Source organism: Centroberyx gerrardi, chromosome 7, assembly GCF_048128805.1.
Source record: "Centroberyx gerrardi isolate f3 chromosome 7, fCenGer3.hap1.cur.20231027, whole genome shotgun sequence".
NCBI lineage: Eukaryota > Metazoa > Chordata > Actinopteri > Beryciformes > Berycidae > Centroberyx > Centroberyx gerrardi.
Genome location: NC_136003.1, coordinates 18,794,277 through 18,813,251, shown reverse-complemented (window position 1 = coordinate 18,813,251; position 18,975 = coordinate 18,794,277). Strand labels below are relative to the sequence as shown.

The 18,975-nt window shown below is 41.7% G+C and overlaps 1 protein-coding gene across 1 annotated transcript; it reads right to left on the bottom strand.

Moving 5' to 3' along the window:
* Positions 1-326: 326 nt before the first annotated feature.
* On the bottom strand, positions 327-18,669 carry LOC139909047 (arf-GAP with dual PH domain-containing protein 1-like). The gene is made up of 11 exons (XM_078284481.1): positions 18,528-18,669; positions 14,372-14,502; positions 13,199-13,290; positions 11,666-11,748; positions 4,241-4,353; positions 3,665-3,811; positions 2,363-2,446; positions 2,183-2,245; positions 1,903-1,974; positions 1,349-1,577; positions 327-1,256 (listed from the first exon to the last, which is right to left on the bottom strand). Exons 1-11 carry the CDS (start codon positions 18,616-18,618, stop codon positions 1,228-1,230), a joined length of 1,134 nt encoding a protein of 377 aa, XP_078140607.1. The 5' UTR covers positions 18,619-18,669; the 3' UTR covers positions 327-1,227.
* Positions 18,670-18,975: the final 306 nt, after the last annotated feature.

Here is an 18,975-nt window from a genome sequence, read left to right as displayed (position 1 = left end):
TCAGTGATACTTAAGCAGGGCAGATGCAACATGGTGGCTGGAGCCCAGAGCTTCAAGTTGAAGGGTGGGCTCCCTACTCACTACACCACCTTACTGCTCATTTACAGCTTCAAAGTTTTAGTCTATGGTTTGAAGCCTTGCCTTTGTCTGCCTCTGCTTGACAAACCATCATTTGGTATGAAGATAGCTGCTAAATGTCTGGGATCATAAAATGTTTTTATACAGTTTTACACAAACTTGAGAGACAGAGAGAAATACAAGCCGATACTTGAATGTGATAATATACATCACACAAACATAATGATGCTATTTACATTCACCCGTTTGAATATGTACATTAAAAAAAAGCATGAATAGTTTATTGAATCTGCAGTGCTTGGCACTATTAAAAGCTGCATATAACAAATTAGACAATTATTAAAAAATAAATACATTGAGAAGTAAATACCAGTGTACTGATACATGGAAATAAATGATGTATCCACTTTGTGAATATGTATCTGCTGTATGTGTCAAAAACTGAATTGGAGTGCGAGTAGTGCAGACCAGGTATGTATAATTCCTACTCACTGACATATTGCAGATCCACATCAGATAATACAGTATATATTTGTTTTAGCCTGCATAGCTGGCCAGATGAGCAGGGTTTGTACATTGAAGATACCAGTCATTCACTTGGTTGCTTCAATTAATCACACATATTAAATATCTGATTGGATTTCAAGTAGTATTTTGACTTATCATATTACTGAGAACAGTTCCTCTTCTTCGCACGTCTTTTCATTTGAAACAAAACAGAAAAAACACATACATCAAGTACTTCTCCCATCTCTGAGCAGCAAAAATTCTGATTCCTACACAAGGCGTACGTACATAACTCTTGCACATTCAGGTCATGACAACTGACCTCCGTTTCAAGTAAGTAAGTCACATCAAATGACAGATGGGTGAGTTAGGCTGACATTCATGAACTCCACAACATAGATGAGGAGCGATCCTGACTCCCGGACAAAGAGGCTGGCACATAGCTGGCAGGAGCGTGGGAGGTCGGGCAGGACGGGTACTGTAGGGTAAAGGAGTCGGCCAGGGAACAGTCACTGCAGTCAAGGCTCTCTCTCACCTTTGGGTCCATTTCTCTTTTACGGCCAAGCGTGTACCCTCTCCTCTTCCTCCACCTCCACTTCCTACTCCTCTTCCACTCATAGTTCTTTAAACACTCAGACAGTCTCAGGGCTTGTGCTTAAAATAGGCCTCCACTGCAGAAAGATAGGCAAAATAACTCAGTCATAGAATCAGTCTTTGAGACAAAAAAAAAGCTCACAATTAATCAGTTGGCTATTCAATTTACCTGCGTACTCCTGAGGCAACATTGGTCGATTGACCACACTCTGAAATGCAGCAATCCAATCTCTCTGTTCCTCCTCAGTCTCACAGGCAAAAAGGAACTTCCTGTCTGGGGTTACTATGGTGATTCCAAACTGCCAATGGTAACCCTGAGTGGACAAGGGGAGGCCAGGAAGCACAGTATAGCTGTTTTCCTTACTGCCAATGAACACCTCGCCCCGTGCATAGGCATCCTGAGAGAGAGGAAGAGAAAGAGACTTTTAATCCTCTTTAATGGAACTACAAGTCAGTGTTTTTGAATGCAACTTCAACACATGCTTGCACCAAAATTCAGCGGCCCCATCAAGTACAGTTGACATGCATATGCCCACAGTCCACCCATCCCCTGCAACGGCACTGCTTGCCTCACAAACCCCCAACATTTTCCAAGGTGGCTAACCCTAACCCATAGTAAAAGTCACCACACAGGAAGCATGTTCAAGCTTAATCTCAAAAATACATGGCAAGAGACAAAGTTCTACAGTGCAACAATTTCCTCATGATGTGCTGCTTGAATACCAGTGGGTCTTTGAAGTACATGAGCCTCCTGTCATCCATAGTGAACCATCTCTTCTTGAAGCCCTCTGTGTGCTGTGGGAGAGAAAGAAGAGAGGGAGATGTTGCAGCAGCAGTTACAATGACCTGTCAGAGAGATCCAAAGTATATAGCTCAAAATACTTCGGCTATCATGCTCTGCAAGTAGGCTCTGTACCTTAGTAACAGCTACATGTTATATCATGTGGTCCAAAAGTATTACATTGGCACAGTTGTGTTGCATAATAACAGGAAAGCAAGTCACCTTTGGACCAGTCTTCTCCATGTAGCCCTCCTTAATGTAGTTCCTGGTTAGTTTTGGCACCAACTAGGCAAACAAAGGGCAAAGACACAATCAGTGATATGATATGTGTTTGTGTGTTTGTGTGTATGAGTGTGTGGGTGCATGCAGGACTGTGTATGTTCGCTGTGCACATTAACTCACATCAGCATTGTGGGCCCCAGGGAAAGCCACCTGTAGGTAGTGAAACCTGGCTGCTCTGATGGCATTGAACCAGTCCACCATTTCCTTCAGGAGACAAGATCAGGCAATTCAATGAATGACTCATACTGCACTATGATCTCCTTATGCACAACACCTGGTAGTCCCTATTTCCCAGCACTAAATTGCACACATTTCTACACACAGACAACTTCTCTAATTCACAGTTACACTGGAAATAATATTTAAAAAGTTACATTCTTAAATGAGATATCCACCATTTGGAAGAAGTAGCATATTCTCTGACAAAATGTTTTCTGATATGGAAGTAAAACTCACTTATTAAGTTATTATTATTATTTAAGTTTTGCTATCTCAAAACTATCTACTATCTGATTTTTTTTTTTTTCGATAAAAAAATCCTTAATTTTCCGAAGGATTAGTGGTGTGCCATACACACACTCACTGGATGGGGTTAACACCTGTAGTTCATTGCACTTCCCCAACTTCACCTGTAGTTGGGGAAGTGCACTTCCCCAAAATCCATGAGAGGTCTGTGGGGGATGTTACACCTCGGAAAAGCTGTAAAAAAAAATGTATCTTAAATACTTTGAAAACTTTTTAAATGCTCATTACTGGTTACTTTTGACAAAATAATTAGGATTTTCTACCATTTTTATGATAAATTAATATTTAATTTACAACTATGTCTCTCTTCCAAAAGAGACCTTTGTGGCCAGTTAATGACTAGAAGTAATACCACTCACCAGACAAGAACATACCTTCAATCATTCAATCATGACATTATTATCAATTATTCTATAATGACTTACATTACATGTAGTTAAAACTCAAAACGAAGGCATGGACTGATCATCTGGTTGTCCCTTTCCCCTTTTGCTTCATTTTGGAGATATTTGCTCAGTCTGAATGGGACATTTAGCCGTCCAGAGCAAAAGGCCTGAAGCAACTGCCCTCTCTGCCCACTGGCACTAGGGAAGCTAGTAGAGAGGTAGGAACCAAGCACAGGTAGGTTTCTGTGCGAGTACTTCCTTAGGTTGTATGGTTTGCTTTTATTGTTTCAAAATGTGGGTGTTGTGAAGCCCTTTGAGAATGTAACAGTGATTACGTGCTGTACAAATGAACTTGGACTTGAATTACGGAAACACAATGTAAAACCCACTGACTTGTAATTACAAACAATCTCCACCAGAGGGAGACATGCACCTGTTCTTGCATCCTTAGACACTCTTCCGTCCCTTAGTTCCCACCAAACACACCAAACTGAGAGCTGCTGTGCCTCACCTTGCCATCCTCATGGTAAACAAAGATGTTTCTCGTGCTGTTGTCCTTCAAATAGGTTATCTGCAGGCCGTGGGCGTTGCTGATTTTGGTTGGCTGGAAGGTGGCATTCAGAGTATGGATCTTCATCACCGCTTTGGGTTCTCTGGCCTGAAGAGGAAGAGGAGGGGGGTTCAAGCGTGTAATCTCAACTCTCTCCTTGCCTTCTCAAAATTCTCTAATCCACATTATGGAACAAAAAAATATAGTGGAAGTCTGCGATCTGTCTTTTCATCATAGATGAATAGTAAACTAGCTGTACAGGGTGTGGCTCGTCTATGCAGGAGCTATGTAAGCACTTTTGCTCACCAATATAGTGTTTAGAATGGAAGATAGCCTTTTACAATGGGCAAAATAAATGCAGATCCTTAAATTCATAAAGATGACAATGGGCAAATTTTACAGATTCTGTCTAAAATGTCATGACATTTCCAGGGAGAGTGATGTTTTGAACAGTGGCAGTTGAACACCTTGAACTTTTACGAGATCATCAGCTCACATACGGAGTAAAAGAGAGAAAGTGAGAGAGCATGCACTCACATCATGCTTGTTGAAGTATTTCAGAGCACCCTCCCGCTCGGACAGAATAAATTTTCGGCTGAGGTACTGTCCGTTGTCTCTGCCTCGTTTCCATAGAAACCCCTCTCTGTAGCCTGCCAGGAGGGAAGCCACAGGGGTCCCGTTCCATTGACACAGAGCAAGAATATATAGGAGGAACAGAGAGAGAAGACACAACAGGCATTTACCAAAATATAGGATGTAACGTAAAGATCCTTTGTGTAAAAATCTAGGGAGAACATCCATACAGAAGCCCAATTCAGATGTCAAAAAAATGATGTACTAACCCAACAAAATGGTGACTAAAGAGGACATCAGGCTATGCCATCATAAATCTACAGGACAATTGGACAACACCATTCATTATCACTTAATCTAAATGTTAAGGTTAAGTGTGTGAGTGTGTGTATGTCATCGGGGTTATCAAGTGGCCACTTTCCTTCACCGATATTTCATTTAATTAGACACACGACAACTCAGGGTCAGCAGTGAATCCTCCACATCCGCTCTCAGTAGACTCTCAGTTCAGGTGAGACTTAAGATGTATGACCTTTTGTATTTACTTATTTTATCAATTAATCAACACATTGAAATCTCACATGGTTCAAGCCTTGCCTAAAGAGCCTGATCAAACCATGGTCTAGTTCTCTTTTGGTTAGCCATATCTGTGACTATCACACTCACGCATTGTGCATACACACACAATCACATACAGACACACACACACACACATACACATCAAAAATCACACCTATGACAACACTGCTGTATGTCACTGTGAGCACTTAGTATTACCCGGAGACACACTTGAGGATAATGCATTAGAAAAATGACGGGTCAAGGTTGGTGGAAGCTACTGAAACTTTCTACATTACATGGATCTGTAATATTTAGCGACCATAATTGTGAGCATAAATGTGTGTGACAGCTGTGCTTCCTTACATGCCTGCGCATGTGTATGTCTGTACTTTGTGTATGTACATGGTTTTAGCTTCCCTGGTCACTGGTCTGAGCAGGTCAGGGTGGCATCTCTGCTTTTACTAAACATAAATAATTCAACTAGAATTGCCTGAGCAATTGATGGCTTCCTTCACCAGCCAGATCAATACTGAAATCGAACTCCTGACTGAGCTAGGGGCACCCTCTGTCCTCCACCTTCATACTCTCTCTCTCTCTCTCTCTCTCTCTCTCTCTCTCTCTCTCTCTCTCTCTCTATGAAGGGCATGTTGATCAAAGACCATCTGAGGACATAGAGTCAAAACTTTAAAAGTGTCATGTATTTTTGTCACAATCTAGCCAGCATCAGTAAGTACAGGAATGCATTGTTTACATGGTCTATCATTTTCTATCTGGCTATAATGAGTCTCCTTTCCTTCACTCCCACTCAAATTCCTTAATCTCCTCAAAATAATATAATTTTAAGTCTAATGTATCCTTCACACTGATCCTCTCTCACAAACACAGGCGCACGCATACATACACACACACACACACACACACACACACACACACACACACACACACACACACGCAAGGATCTTGGCTCTGTTCCTGGGCCTGTTCCTGTCACTGGCCTCTCTGTCCTTATTCAGTTTGAGCCAACAGAAACAGTACTGCTAGAAGAAATGCAATGTCACTGCCCTATACACACACAGCCAACACCCGCATAATGTGTTGGTGTATGGGTGCACACACACACATACACAATATCACAATCCATCCTTTCCCAACAAGCAATATAGCATAAAAAAATGAAAGGAACAATAATGAATGAATTTATAATAATAATAATGAATAATAATGGATTTTAGGCCAACAACTTCACATTTTCTAACAGAAGTGTTGGCAGGTGACATCACACAGTTGTGTTCACCCACCCATCAGGTAACAGCACCTGTTTAAATAGTCAGAAAGCCTAAAAGCGACTGACTGCAGACAATTTAACCCCTCTTAACATTAACAGCTCATTAGTTGCCATCGCTCCATCAGCAGCAGTTCAGCTCTGCACACACATTGCAAACACTGCTAGTTTGCAAAATCCACAAATTAAGGACTGTTGCAGGGTTATGAGAGTTTGGGATTTTTCATTGGTTTTTAGTTTTATATAGTTTTCAATTTTTATTTCAATTTCAGTTTAGTTTTAGTTTTTATTTAGTTTCAGTTCAAGTTTTAGTATTTTTGTCTGGAGTGCTATTTTAAAGGTATAATGATAGCAGTTCAGAACAGATATGCTGCATGTTTGCTGCAGGTATTACATAATACAAACAATGAATTTTCATATTTATTTACATTAATTTTTCAGTACATCCTCAACTAATTTAAAGTTGGGATCACTTCAAAATTCTCCACCCAATATTCATTCTCCTTTTTACACCGCACAGAAATAAAAAAAATCACCTATATTTACATTTTTGTTAGTTTTACAAGTAGACAAGACAGTTTTAGTTCTTTTTTTCATTTTTTCAGTCTCATTTCTATTTTTATTTAAGTTTACATACGTTTTTTAACGCCTAGTTTTTGTCATAGTTTTAGTTTAAGTTTTAGTTTTAGTTTATCATAATAACCTTGGACTGTTGTGACCCCGATGTGAATAGAACATGCAACATTTATACATGGAGTCAAGTCATACATGGAGTGGCTACCCTGCCACGCGATCAGGGAAAGTAAGGACAGGATCACAATGCCAAAATGTCAAAGGTCAAATGGGGATAAATCATCAGACTATTATCTGTGCATTGCAACTGAAGTAACTCAGTGTGAGGTGACAAAGAATGACTCAGCAGTTGCTGATAGCGTTATATTTTGCACTTCAATTGTGAACGAAATCTGTGCTGTGTTAGCGTCCAATTCACTAAAGAAACTGAGCAAATCAAGTAATCATGCAGACACGCCAACGTAATTAGCGCTGAATGCAATTAGCAATTAGACAAATGTATAGCCTAAGTAATGTCTTTGGCCCGGAAATGCGCCCTGACAATGGCTTACAAAACATCCGAAACTGTCTATATTTGTCCTTCCTAACATAGCATGTTAGTATTGTTAGCTGAAACCAAGCTTAAAGCTAGGAATGAGGGACAATTACCAGACTATTGTAGGTGACACACATGTATATAAACATCCCCTTTTTTGTGATTCTTGAAGGGTGGCATTTTGCTGATGGAAAGTAATCAAACAGAAATTACACAGTATGTACAAACCCATTTTCATCAAACATTATAAAAGAGAAAAAAAATATTTATAGCTATGAAATGAAATTAAAATCCATTTGGACGTGTCGCAGACTGTCAATGATTGTATCATGAGGTGACACAATCAATTTTAGAGTGTAAAAATACCTTTAAACCAGTGAAATAAACATAAACAACACCAGTGGTGATGTGATCATGGCACCACATGCCTCACATAAATACCAATCAACTGTTTCGATTAAATTGGAATTAAAAAAAACAAAAAACAGATCACATTTCCTTGCAAAGGAACTATAGCGGCACTGCATGTCCACAGACAATAAAGTGCCTCGATCAAACAATGGCATCAACTAAAGTGTATGTAATAAAAGGCAGACAAGAGAGAGAAAATTGGAGGGGAAAATGAATATCCCTCCAGTGTGACAGACAATTCCATCTCAGTTACCACTTTCCTCGGGGAAATGGATCTGACATTAAGAAACACTTAAATCTGTTTGTCTCTGTGCTTGTCCGCCTGCTCTCTCTCTCTCTCTCTCTCTCTCTCTCTCCATCCATCCCACTTCCCCCCACCCCCCCTCTGTCCGTCCCGCCTTGCTTCACTTCCTTGTGTGGTAATGAAGTCGTCACAGTCAGAGAGAGCAGTACCGTGCTCTCATCCATTATGCATGAGTCAGAATGTTTTGCTCCACCACTGGGAGCCATCACCACAATATAACACAGCTGACCCACCAGAGGAGAAGAAGTGAAGTCATTCACTGTTACAACAGGATGGATATCAAACATTTGGGAGAGCTAAGCAAGTTTTGGGACCGCAGTGACAGTTTCTCTTTCTTCATTTCCTATACCAATCACTTTGGTTTATCTGATAACTTTCAGCATTCTTGAGGTTGGGCTGCTAGTTTCCCCTGGCCATGTTGGGCAGAAATCCAGGACCAATGTTATGTAGAATGGTTGTACACAAAAGAAAGCATTCTTCCCCAATGGCAGAGACACACAGCCACATGCTCCTGAACCCCTGCACAGCACAACACAAGCAGCCATTGAGTAAGACAGAGAGAGAGAGGGAGGGAGAGAGAGAGAGAGAGAGAGAGAGAGAGAGAGAGAGAGAGAGTTTGACAGTCATGAGATGCTGATAATAGTACTTTATCTTGTCTACCTTAAAGCAACATTTTGCTTTGGAATAGCATTTTCATTTTCTGCCTGCAAATATCAGCAATTGCATGCCCTGGGTATAACAGTGATGTCAGTCTCAGTTTTAATTTGTTCTTCTGACATATTTACAGCAATGAGATCCAAATCGTTTCATTTCTTCCTGCCTCCCCAGAGAAATGTGAGGAGTTTCTATATTTTTTCACCAATAAGGTTGAGCGCCTCAGACTCCAAATCTCCCCTCCTGCCCGGGTCTTAGCTGTAAAATCTGAAAATACTGCTGTTTTAAACTGTTTTAAACCCATTTCTTTATTGTCTTTAAAAGAGACTGAATATGAATTGCATATGAAGTGCTGTACCTGTCTCTTGGATGTTGTCCCCACCAAGTTCCTCAAAAGAGGTTCTGATACAATTATAAACAGCTCTCTGGCCACTGGTACTTCCCTTTCCAGTTTTAGACATGCAGTATTTCAACCACTCCTTAAGACGTTCAGTGTTGATCCATCAACCATCAGTAACTAGACCCATCTCAAAACTGCTGTTTTTATCTAAAGTTTTTGAGGAAGTAATTTTTAACCAATGGATTTATTTTTTTAGTAGCAATCTATTTGAGAAATTTCAGTCTGGTTTTTCGAGCTCTACATACCACAGAGACAGCACTTCTAGTAACTAAGTAACTAACAACCTTTAACAGTGGATACAGGAGAGACCGCCCAATGTATTTGCTGCCGTAAGCACTGGATGGGTATCACTAGCCCTGGTCTAGACAGGTTCATCTTCTACCTCTCCAATAGAACATTCATTGAAACCATATAGGCAGTTCATCATCCTCTTCAGCAAAAACCATATGTGGAGTGCTGCAAGGCTCAATTCTTGGTCCAATCCTCTTTTCACTGTACGTGCTCCCACTCTGTCACATAATCCGTGAGCAAAATGTTTTGTTTCCCTGCTATGCCGATGACATCCAGATATATACCCCACTGAAACCCAATGATCCAAACAGTCTTGACACACTAATGAAGGACACTGTGGTCCTATTGTTTGTCCTTACGAACATATCCTTCCCATTTATCAGTGTGGCAAAGTGCTGTAGGACTAACAGCGTCAGCTCCAGTAGGTTTTCTGAATTATTCCTCCAAATCGAGGCATTTCAAGTCCCTCTGACATATTTCAATATACGGTAATTTGTGTAAAATATTAACAATACATTCGACATACATACAACTACATACATACTACATAGCTACTTATTGCTTGATCTCAACTATTGCATATTTCCTTTAATAAAGCACAATTTGTATGATCTGAGAGTGTTATTGCCTATTTTATATAAGGTGCACTCACCTTATATAGGGCAGAGCACCAGAGGGTTGTACAGGCTCATCTTGATTGGCTGAGCATGTGCATTCAACTTTCCAACTAGATGAGTGGTTAAGCCAATAAAGCCCCAAAGCTTGTGTGAAATAGAACCAAGGGTCTCTATCCTCTGTGGATTTGGAGAAGGTTATCCATGCTTTTATATAATCTTGTACACAGGCCTTAGTCAAGAGTCACTCTCTCGCCTTGTACAGAATGCGTCAGCAAGGATCTTAACTGGTGCTAAACGAAGAGACCATATTAGCCCAATCTTACACTGATTGCTAGTCAGTTTTAGAATTGATTTAATGATTGTACTGATCACTTTCAAAGCTCAGCAATGTCAGGTCCATATGTTGCTGAACTTTCAACCCCTTATGAACCTGAGGGCAACCTAAGATCATCGGGCAGAGCACTTCTGACTGTTCCACTGTCTAGACTCAACACCAAAGCTGACCGGGCGTTCAGAGCAGCAGATATATCAGAGTGGTGGTGGTGGGAGGAGGGGGTTTGTCCATTATTGATTAGCTGGGTCTGATTAACGCTCAGGTTGGTGCCATTCTGCCAGGTTTTAATGAGGCTGCACAGGGTAATTAACCAGGAGACATTCATCACTGTGACACACACATGGGCACACAAATCAGCGCAAAAGGCAGAGATGAGGTCTGCATAATACACATTTATTGAACAACTGAGCATATATCATCATGATTTTGCACTTAACCAGGAGAGTAGGGGGAAAGAAAGGCAGATAGACAGAGACAGAGGTAGATATAGACAAGAAGAAAGTGAGAAGGTAGAGCAGAATAAGAAAAGGAGTAAACAAGAGCTGCTGAAGGAGGACAGTGAAGGGCACTTCTCTTCCCTTGATGACCAAGCCTCATTGTCTCTCCAGTGTAAGTCAGGCAGGCACACTGTGTATCTGACAAACTACCTAACGAACAGTCAGACAGCGTGATTGGCAGGCTAATTGGGCTGGGCTATGTAAATGAGCAGTGGGCAATGGTGCCTACTGGGCCGTGAGCTACTTATCACACCCTTTGACAGTGTTGTGCTATTAAGCTACCAGGCCAACTCAGCCAAGTAACTCCATCAGCCTGTGTCCTACAACACGCACTGAACCTCAGCTTATGTCCAATTGTGTACTGCCATCACAGAATTATTCCCAAGATCATCATGTGCTGAAGTGAGAGGATGGAGTTTATATTCCATCCTTTAACATCCCTATCCAGTATCAATTTTCAAATCTTTCAAGCAACGATCTTTCATAGGGAAAGATTAATGCTCTTTCATTAAGAGAAATGAGTGAAGGTTTGAAGGGTTTTGATTAAATCTATGGATTGTAAATGGGTAACATACATGGAGGGGAGGCAGCGAAGTGGAGTGTGAGATGCCCCCTCCCCTTCCTTCCTTCCTCCCCCTTTATCTCAGATTATATCAGCTGTTCAACTCAAGAATGTTGGTAATGATAAATGGATGATGCTGTTTCCCTGCTGGGTATTCATTCAGTGCTGAATAGGTGGTACTGTGACTGTGAGACAAAAACAATGCACCGTGGTAAGGAGTAAGCAAGAAGTATAGTGTGCGTGTGTGTGTGTGCATGCGTGCGTTGTGTGTGTGTGTGTGTGTGTGTGTGTGTGTGTGTGTGTGTGTGTGTGTGTGTGTGCGTGCATGCATATGCATGTACCTGTACATGAACACACTCAGTTCTTACCTGCCGAGTAGGGCTCTTGTCTCTCCACATACACAAACTCGTTCCGCTCATACCTGGCTCGGATCCATTGTTCCCGCAGGAGCCTGCAGAACAGTTGGTGTTTAGACAATCAGCTTTGCCTGGGTTTGATGTTTTCTTCATGCTTGAGCTAATTCACTGGGAATGTCTCATTAACTTACATGGATGTCAAGCATCCAGGCTACATTCCGTGGTAACTCTGAACAGTGGCAATCAAACATTACTTGGCTCATCTTCTTGTAATTATCATTTTAGGATCACAGTTCATTGAATACAGACTCATCAAATGGATGAAATTCATGTTTAATTTTGTTAACCATTTAAATGCCTATCTTCCTCCCTCTATCATTATAATCCCACTTGTCTTCCTTCTCTTCAAACACCTCATATTCCTCTCTCTCTTCACTCTTTCTGTCTTGTCAGTAATCCGGCTTAACATTCACAAAGCAATATGCATGAACAAACATAAACACCTAGCGGCTGAGCATGAGTGTGTGTTTGTGTACGTGTGTGTGTGTGTGTGTGTGTGCGCGCGCGCAAGTGTATGGCTTTTGCATGCTTCCCACCAAAGCATCTCTTCATATTATGCCATGCTTAACCAGTTAAGTTCCTTTCAACACATCAGCTTCACACTTTTTAATGTAATGGATTTGTACAGCCCTTTCCCAAGTGCTGAAAGCCCTTTATGCTTTATGGATTTCCTTCTTCACCCAATCCTCCATTCCTTCACATCAGGGAGGGGCCGAGAGTCTGCAGGTTTTCATTCCAACCAAAGACTACACCAGCTGATTTCGCTGCTTAGTACACCTTCAACCAGAGAGGATGAAGTAATCAGTGAAATCACCTAATGTAGTCTTTGGTTGAAATGGAAACCTGCAGACTCTCGGCCCTCCATGGCACATGGTTGTCCACCCCTGCTTTACACCTTACAGCATACTGTATTTCACCCCTAATAAATACACTGCATGTTCATTCTACAAATAACTTCACTGCTCAGTGTTTTGTGGTTGTGTATTGTTATTTATATCACTGGACGGTTGAAAAGAAACCCTGATACTGCACTGGTGCTTCCTGTTCATACTACAGGAACGTGGCACTCTTATCACTGAGGAGAGTTTCTGCACTGGCTGGGTCCCAAAACTAGCTATCACTAAGGCCCTGTATTACTGAATGCACCGTATGTGGAGCAATAAATGCAGTCTTAACATTTGAATAGACCTGTTTTTCACCATGTCGGTTCATCCTACACTGCCTCTTAGACAACTTGGATGTCTAGGATCACCTTCACCACCATGATTCCTTGAAATCAGGAAAGGACAACTCAAAGACAGCATAAAGCAAAAAAAAGAAGTGCACGCTAGTTTCTACACTAGCCATCTATTCAGCATGAATGTACCCATCTATCTTACATTTAGAGGTCACCATCAGTACAGAGGCGACAGAGAGAAATGGCGACCCCGCTGAGAGACACCTGGAGCAGGCGTGGAGGGTGGCGGAGGTGGACACGTCACTTACGTGCAGTCTGTGTGTATGGGCTGGTAGTAGAACGCAGGCACCTTCTGTTCGTATTTGGCCTTGGCAGCATTGTTACCCATGGATTCCATAAACTGCAGAGGGGAGGAAGAGTTAGTTTGGAAGATGAGTGTCTGTGCTTGCATGTGTGTATGTGTGTGTGTGTGTGTGTGTGTGTGTGTGTGTGTGTGTGTGTGTGTATGTGTGTGTGTGTGAATGCATGCGTGTGCATTTGGCTGATAAGGGCAGGTCGTACAAGCTCGCGCACACACATCCACACAGGTTTAAAGGTAATGAGGTGCTTGCGGCTCAGTGCTTATACTGCATGTCTATGGGATTCCTGGCCCAGAAGGAGACAATCCTGCTGCCATGGCTCCTTCTTCTTATTCTGTCTCTCATTATTCTGTCTCTCATTAGCACAGACTGCACTGCTCAGCACTTACTAGCCCACACATGTACACACACACAAAAATCAAGAAAGAGAAAGAGAGAGCGCTGATGACAAAGAGACAAAAAACAACACTATAAACCTATTTTGTACACACATACACACAAGCACATACAGAGCAGCATAATTAATTTCTCCTTTGACTGGACTAGATGTGTGAAAAACATTTCATTTTGTATTCTTTATGCTTTTCACCTGATTGCCGTTGTTTTCACTTGGACATTTTCTTACCATCAACTCTTTTCAAAGTGACGTCCGAGAGTTCCACTATTCAGCACACCTCTAACCCATAAGACACACACACACACACACACACACACACACACACACACACAAAGATATTGGTTGTGTGTGCCTGCTGCTGGCTCATGCCTTTCGCCCCATGCTGAATTGAGACTGATGACTTGTTTTATTCTTCCAAGCAGGGAGGCAGGGGCAGAACGGCAGGCAGAGACTGACGCCCACAGCAGCAGAGAGTCGGCTGGGTGAGGCCGAGGCCAGAGGCTGCAGTCGTCAGTTCAAGCCAAGCCAAGACAATAATCGATGGCTGATCTTCCCTTCCAAAACACTAGGCACTCTTACATGGCTCAGGATTTGTATGAACAAACAGGAATCCAATGCCTACATAATCCACAAACACATCCATATCCAAAATAATTTGCACACACTCTAAAAGAGAGACAGATAGGCACACACACACATACTTACACACCCACACACATTCTCACCTCCACCTCAGAGGTGCTCCAGGGGTCCAGCAGGACAGACTTGACCCTGCTGATCTGAGGGACGTTTCTATGGAGGGCTGAGCAGCTCTGACACACAAACACACCCAGGGTGTAGGATGCCCACTCCGGGTCTGCAATACAACATACACATGCATGCATATACACACACAAACACAGACACACACACACACATGCACACACAAAAAATAAACGGCTTTAACCTCAAAATAACTGTGAGCGCACTGAAACATTTTAGAACTTCCTTCAGTCAGACGTCATGGTTCAGCTGTATTTGGACCAAGCTGACCACAGTCAGCATCAGGCAACCCAAACAGTGGTTAACACATTTATTACATGTGGAACTGCCTCACTGGGGAGTTCATTTTTACATGTATAAATTGTTGTTACATTATTCCCATAATGAGTCAACGTTCTTAATAGTCACACATACTGCCTTTTCTGCTGAGAAATACAATGGCTGAGAAAAAAGAGAGGTAGAGACGTAGGTACAGATAGAAACTGACAGAGGACTCAGGGGAAGTGAGTGTAACTCCTTCAGAGGACAGAGAGAGGGGAAAGAGACAGAATATAGTGTCAGTCCTTCAGCTCCTCAACCCTGTGGAGGAGACTGGAAGACGAAGAGACAGACAGAGAGAGGGAGAAAGAGAGAGAGAGTCAGTGCATTTGTCGGTTTGTGTGTCTGTGTGTGAACTATGATGGACAAAGAAGAAGGAAATCAACTCCAGCATCTCTCTCTTTGTCTCCCTCTCTCTCTCTCTCTCTCTCTGTCTCATTCTCCAGACACGCTGGCAACTCCCTCAAGAGTAAGAAAGTCATCTGTCTCCCCATCTAAAAAAGAAAATCCATTTCCCAGGTGTGCTCACTTCAGCACAGACAGGAAACGGGTCACCCAAAGGGCACCGAGTACCTCCATGACCTAGATTTAAAAACACAGTCCACATCCTTGGAGTGAACGTGTCCAGCTGCTAATAGCCTCGCTCACTTCCACAGATGAGCAGTGTGTGAGTAACAATGACATCAATCAGGTGATTAGACCCGATTGAGTATTAGACCTTGGATCAGAGCGTCACTGTCTAGGCTGCAGACTATCCTCCTGGACTGGTGTGAACATATATTTGGGTGAGGGGAGATTGGGCGTCTCCTTCCTATTTATCAGTGTGGCGGCAACAGTGAGGGAGTGAGAGCAGAGAGAGTCGACTGGGCACCATTGATGGCTCACCTTGAATCACTGTGGCAGGATAGTCTTTCACAGACACTATTTCTGCGCACACACACACACACACACACACACACACCAGAAAAAATCGTCTAATGGGAAGTTCTCCCTGAATATTTACACAATAACAACCCACGTGTTTTACTTTGCTGTTGCAACTGGCACAGCAACACCTTTTAGAAATAGGGACATATCACAGACAAGCACATTACTATACACATACTATATATAGATACAGTACACTACATATGCATATGTGTGTGTGTGTGTGTGTGTGTGTGTGTGTGTGTCACTATTTACAGTATATCTCTGTTGCCGAGTGAAAGCCTTGTTTTTAGCTTGACAGCCATGCATTTTTGAGTTTATCTAATCCTTCAATTGAAGTTAAAACATGAAAATCACCAAAATTGGAGTTACAAGGTTTTAACCCAACAGCAATGATATAATTTTTTTTTCCTCACATATATAGGTATATATACAGTATATATATACGTGTGTCTATATATTTATATGTACAGTATGTGTATTAGATTTGCAACACTTCATATACAGTACATAAGTCATGAAATTTTGCAAAGCTCATCTGTTGAAAATATTCCCATCAGTAACAGGAGGACAGAGAGGGATAAATGACCACCTCCAAGATTATTTCAGAAGAGGAGGAGAACGTTACACTGTAAATCCAAATTGTAACAGGAAAAGCAAGACATGAATAGATATTTAGTGGCTTGAGAAAACATCAAGAACCGAAAAACTGTGAAATAAGGCTGACATAAACTCAAAAACATCATAGTATTCTTGTCACGTGTCACCCAACCAGTGAATTTTCAGTATTCATGCCTGAAAATGTCATGTTTTCCCATGAAGTTCAATGAAAGGTCAGAACATCAAAAATGTCTTTGAAGGGTGATGTGAGCGTGGAGGGACAGGGAGTGGATGGCAAGCATCAATTTTACATGGTTTCAAAACGAATACACGGCAGGCTTGTTTGCACCGAAAGGGATGTAAAGCCAGGGAGTAAATTATAAAACAGAGTTACGTATGCACAAAAAGTGGGACTGTATACTACCTCTGTGGCGTGAAATAGGCCTGTGGATTAAGTTGTGACAAGACATGGTACATACAATTTTTTTTTTAAAAACACCTCTGTGATCAGAACATGCAAGGCTTGCAACAAATGTGTGAATGCCTGCACAAGCCCTTGTTGTGCTTCAGAATCTGGTTTTCATCAATCTGATCAATGCAAGGTGAGATTATGGCTGCTGTGGTGGCCACTTTGTAACTGGGCCAGAGAACTAGGGCAATATCAAGCACTTTGTATTTGGGTGCTGCATTGCTCATTGCTAATGAAGATAGGTGAAAGGTGGTCCCAACTCACATACACACATGCAGACTCACACGTGCACACCCACCCACCTCTCTCTCTCTCTCTCTCTCTCACACACACACACACACGCACACACACACACAGATACTAATGCCTGAATCGGAAATATAGCATGAGAAGACTATATTACGCCGTTGTGCACAATCTCACTGCCACACACTTGCTATAAAGTGCAACTGTACAGAAGTGACAAGAAGCTGATGTGTGTAGCCATGCAGCCACTCCCATTCTTACTGTAATATGTGAGTCTACATATAAACCAGATAAGTCACTCTGAGAGGACACCTACAATAGGATATGTGTTCGGTCAAATAAACAAAGGGAGCGAAAGACAGAAATGGCAAGGAGGAGAAATAGAACAGGGCACAGCAGCATAGCATAGCTTGAAATGGTTCAAAATCATTATTTGATTGAATATTAAGATGTGAATATGTGCAACCTTGAAGAGAACGGAAATGAATGATAGGAGTAGGTATTCACGTGTAATTATATTGGGATCAGCCACTATATCCATAGACAGCATATTGTTGTCTATGGATATATGCTCAAGCCATTTGTGATTTTCACTCAGACTAGACCAGCTTTCCTCAGAAACCACACCACACCTGTTTGCCTGCCCTCTGCTTGAGCGTGCCAATACTAAACTGCAGATCTGATAAGTGCAAACAAGAGAAGCCAACCGTGAGGTGGGAAGAGGCGGGGTGTGTGGCCACATGTGTGCCTGCAGAAGGAAATAAAGCAGCTACTGAACTCACATCTGGCCCCTCAACCAACATAAAACGCATTTTGGAAAGTGGCCCACCAAATGAATTCCCATTCCATCGATGCTATTGTAAGAACATAATAATGATAACAATAATAATCATAATAATGACAATAATAATGTTAAGTAAAAGAAAAACTATACGTTATATAAAATAGGCTGATTTAATATTCAATATAGGCTATAATTTATTTGTAAAGAACAAGGTTTGTGCAAGTAGAACCCAACAAATCAAAAAAGACGTATAGTACATACATTTAAAATAGTAGCCTAGTAGTGCCGCCTAACAAATCTAACACGTTAGATGTTTAGACTGCAGGAAGCCTATTAAATGAATACAGAATGGTTTTAATAGACTTATACATTATTCAGTCAACCTATTAATAGAATCCTCACGAAAATCATCGCCCTGCTCTCCTGAGTGAGAAACTTCATTATGTCAACTGTTATAATATATTTCATACCTAGACAACATCGTGACTGTCTGCCTGTGAGAAGAGAAACTCAACGACCTTGTGCTCTCGTACGAAAAAGAACTATATATAACGATAGATTTGTAATATCCCACAAGAATATTATGGGGATACTATAGTAAACCCATAGAAGATATAAACAAACAAAATGAAGTACGATAAGATCACTATACATGACACACATTAGTATATAGGAAAATTACAATCGCCTAATTTCTCGTTGAGGCTGTCCAACATCTGTAAAGGACCTCCTCACCACCTGAGACTCGGTGTCTCGTGCTCGTGCTGTAGCCTACCTGCAGCTCCGCAGTCTGCACACTTTCCATTCCCGGGTTTTCCCAGGAGCTCTTTGACACGGTGTTTGTTCTTTTCTTGATCCGCAGCCATAATGTAAATTTACTCTCATATGCCTTTACTCAGCGGCTGAATACCTCCAACTCCCATGCATCGAAAGTAAGATTGCCGTCTCAGTCTATTGTAACAGGGCGGTGTAGCCTATAGGAGCGTGCCTCCAACTAATCGACATTATTTTAGGTGGTGGAATAACAGTGCATCTCCAATGTGGGTGCTGTAAATCCATAACATAAAACTAATTGGGGAATTCATGTAATTCTTCTACGTTTACATTACTGCCTCTCCCTCTCTCTCTCTCTCTCTCTCTCTCTCTCTCTCTTTCTCTCTCTCTCTCGAGTGAGACCCCAAGCGGTCATTCTGCTCGAAAAAACTCTCCTAATGAATATTCTC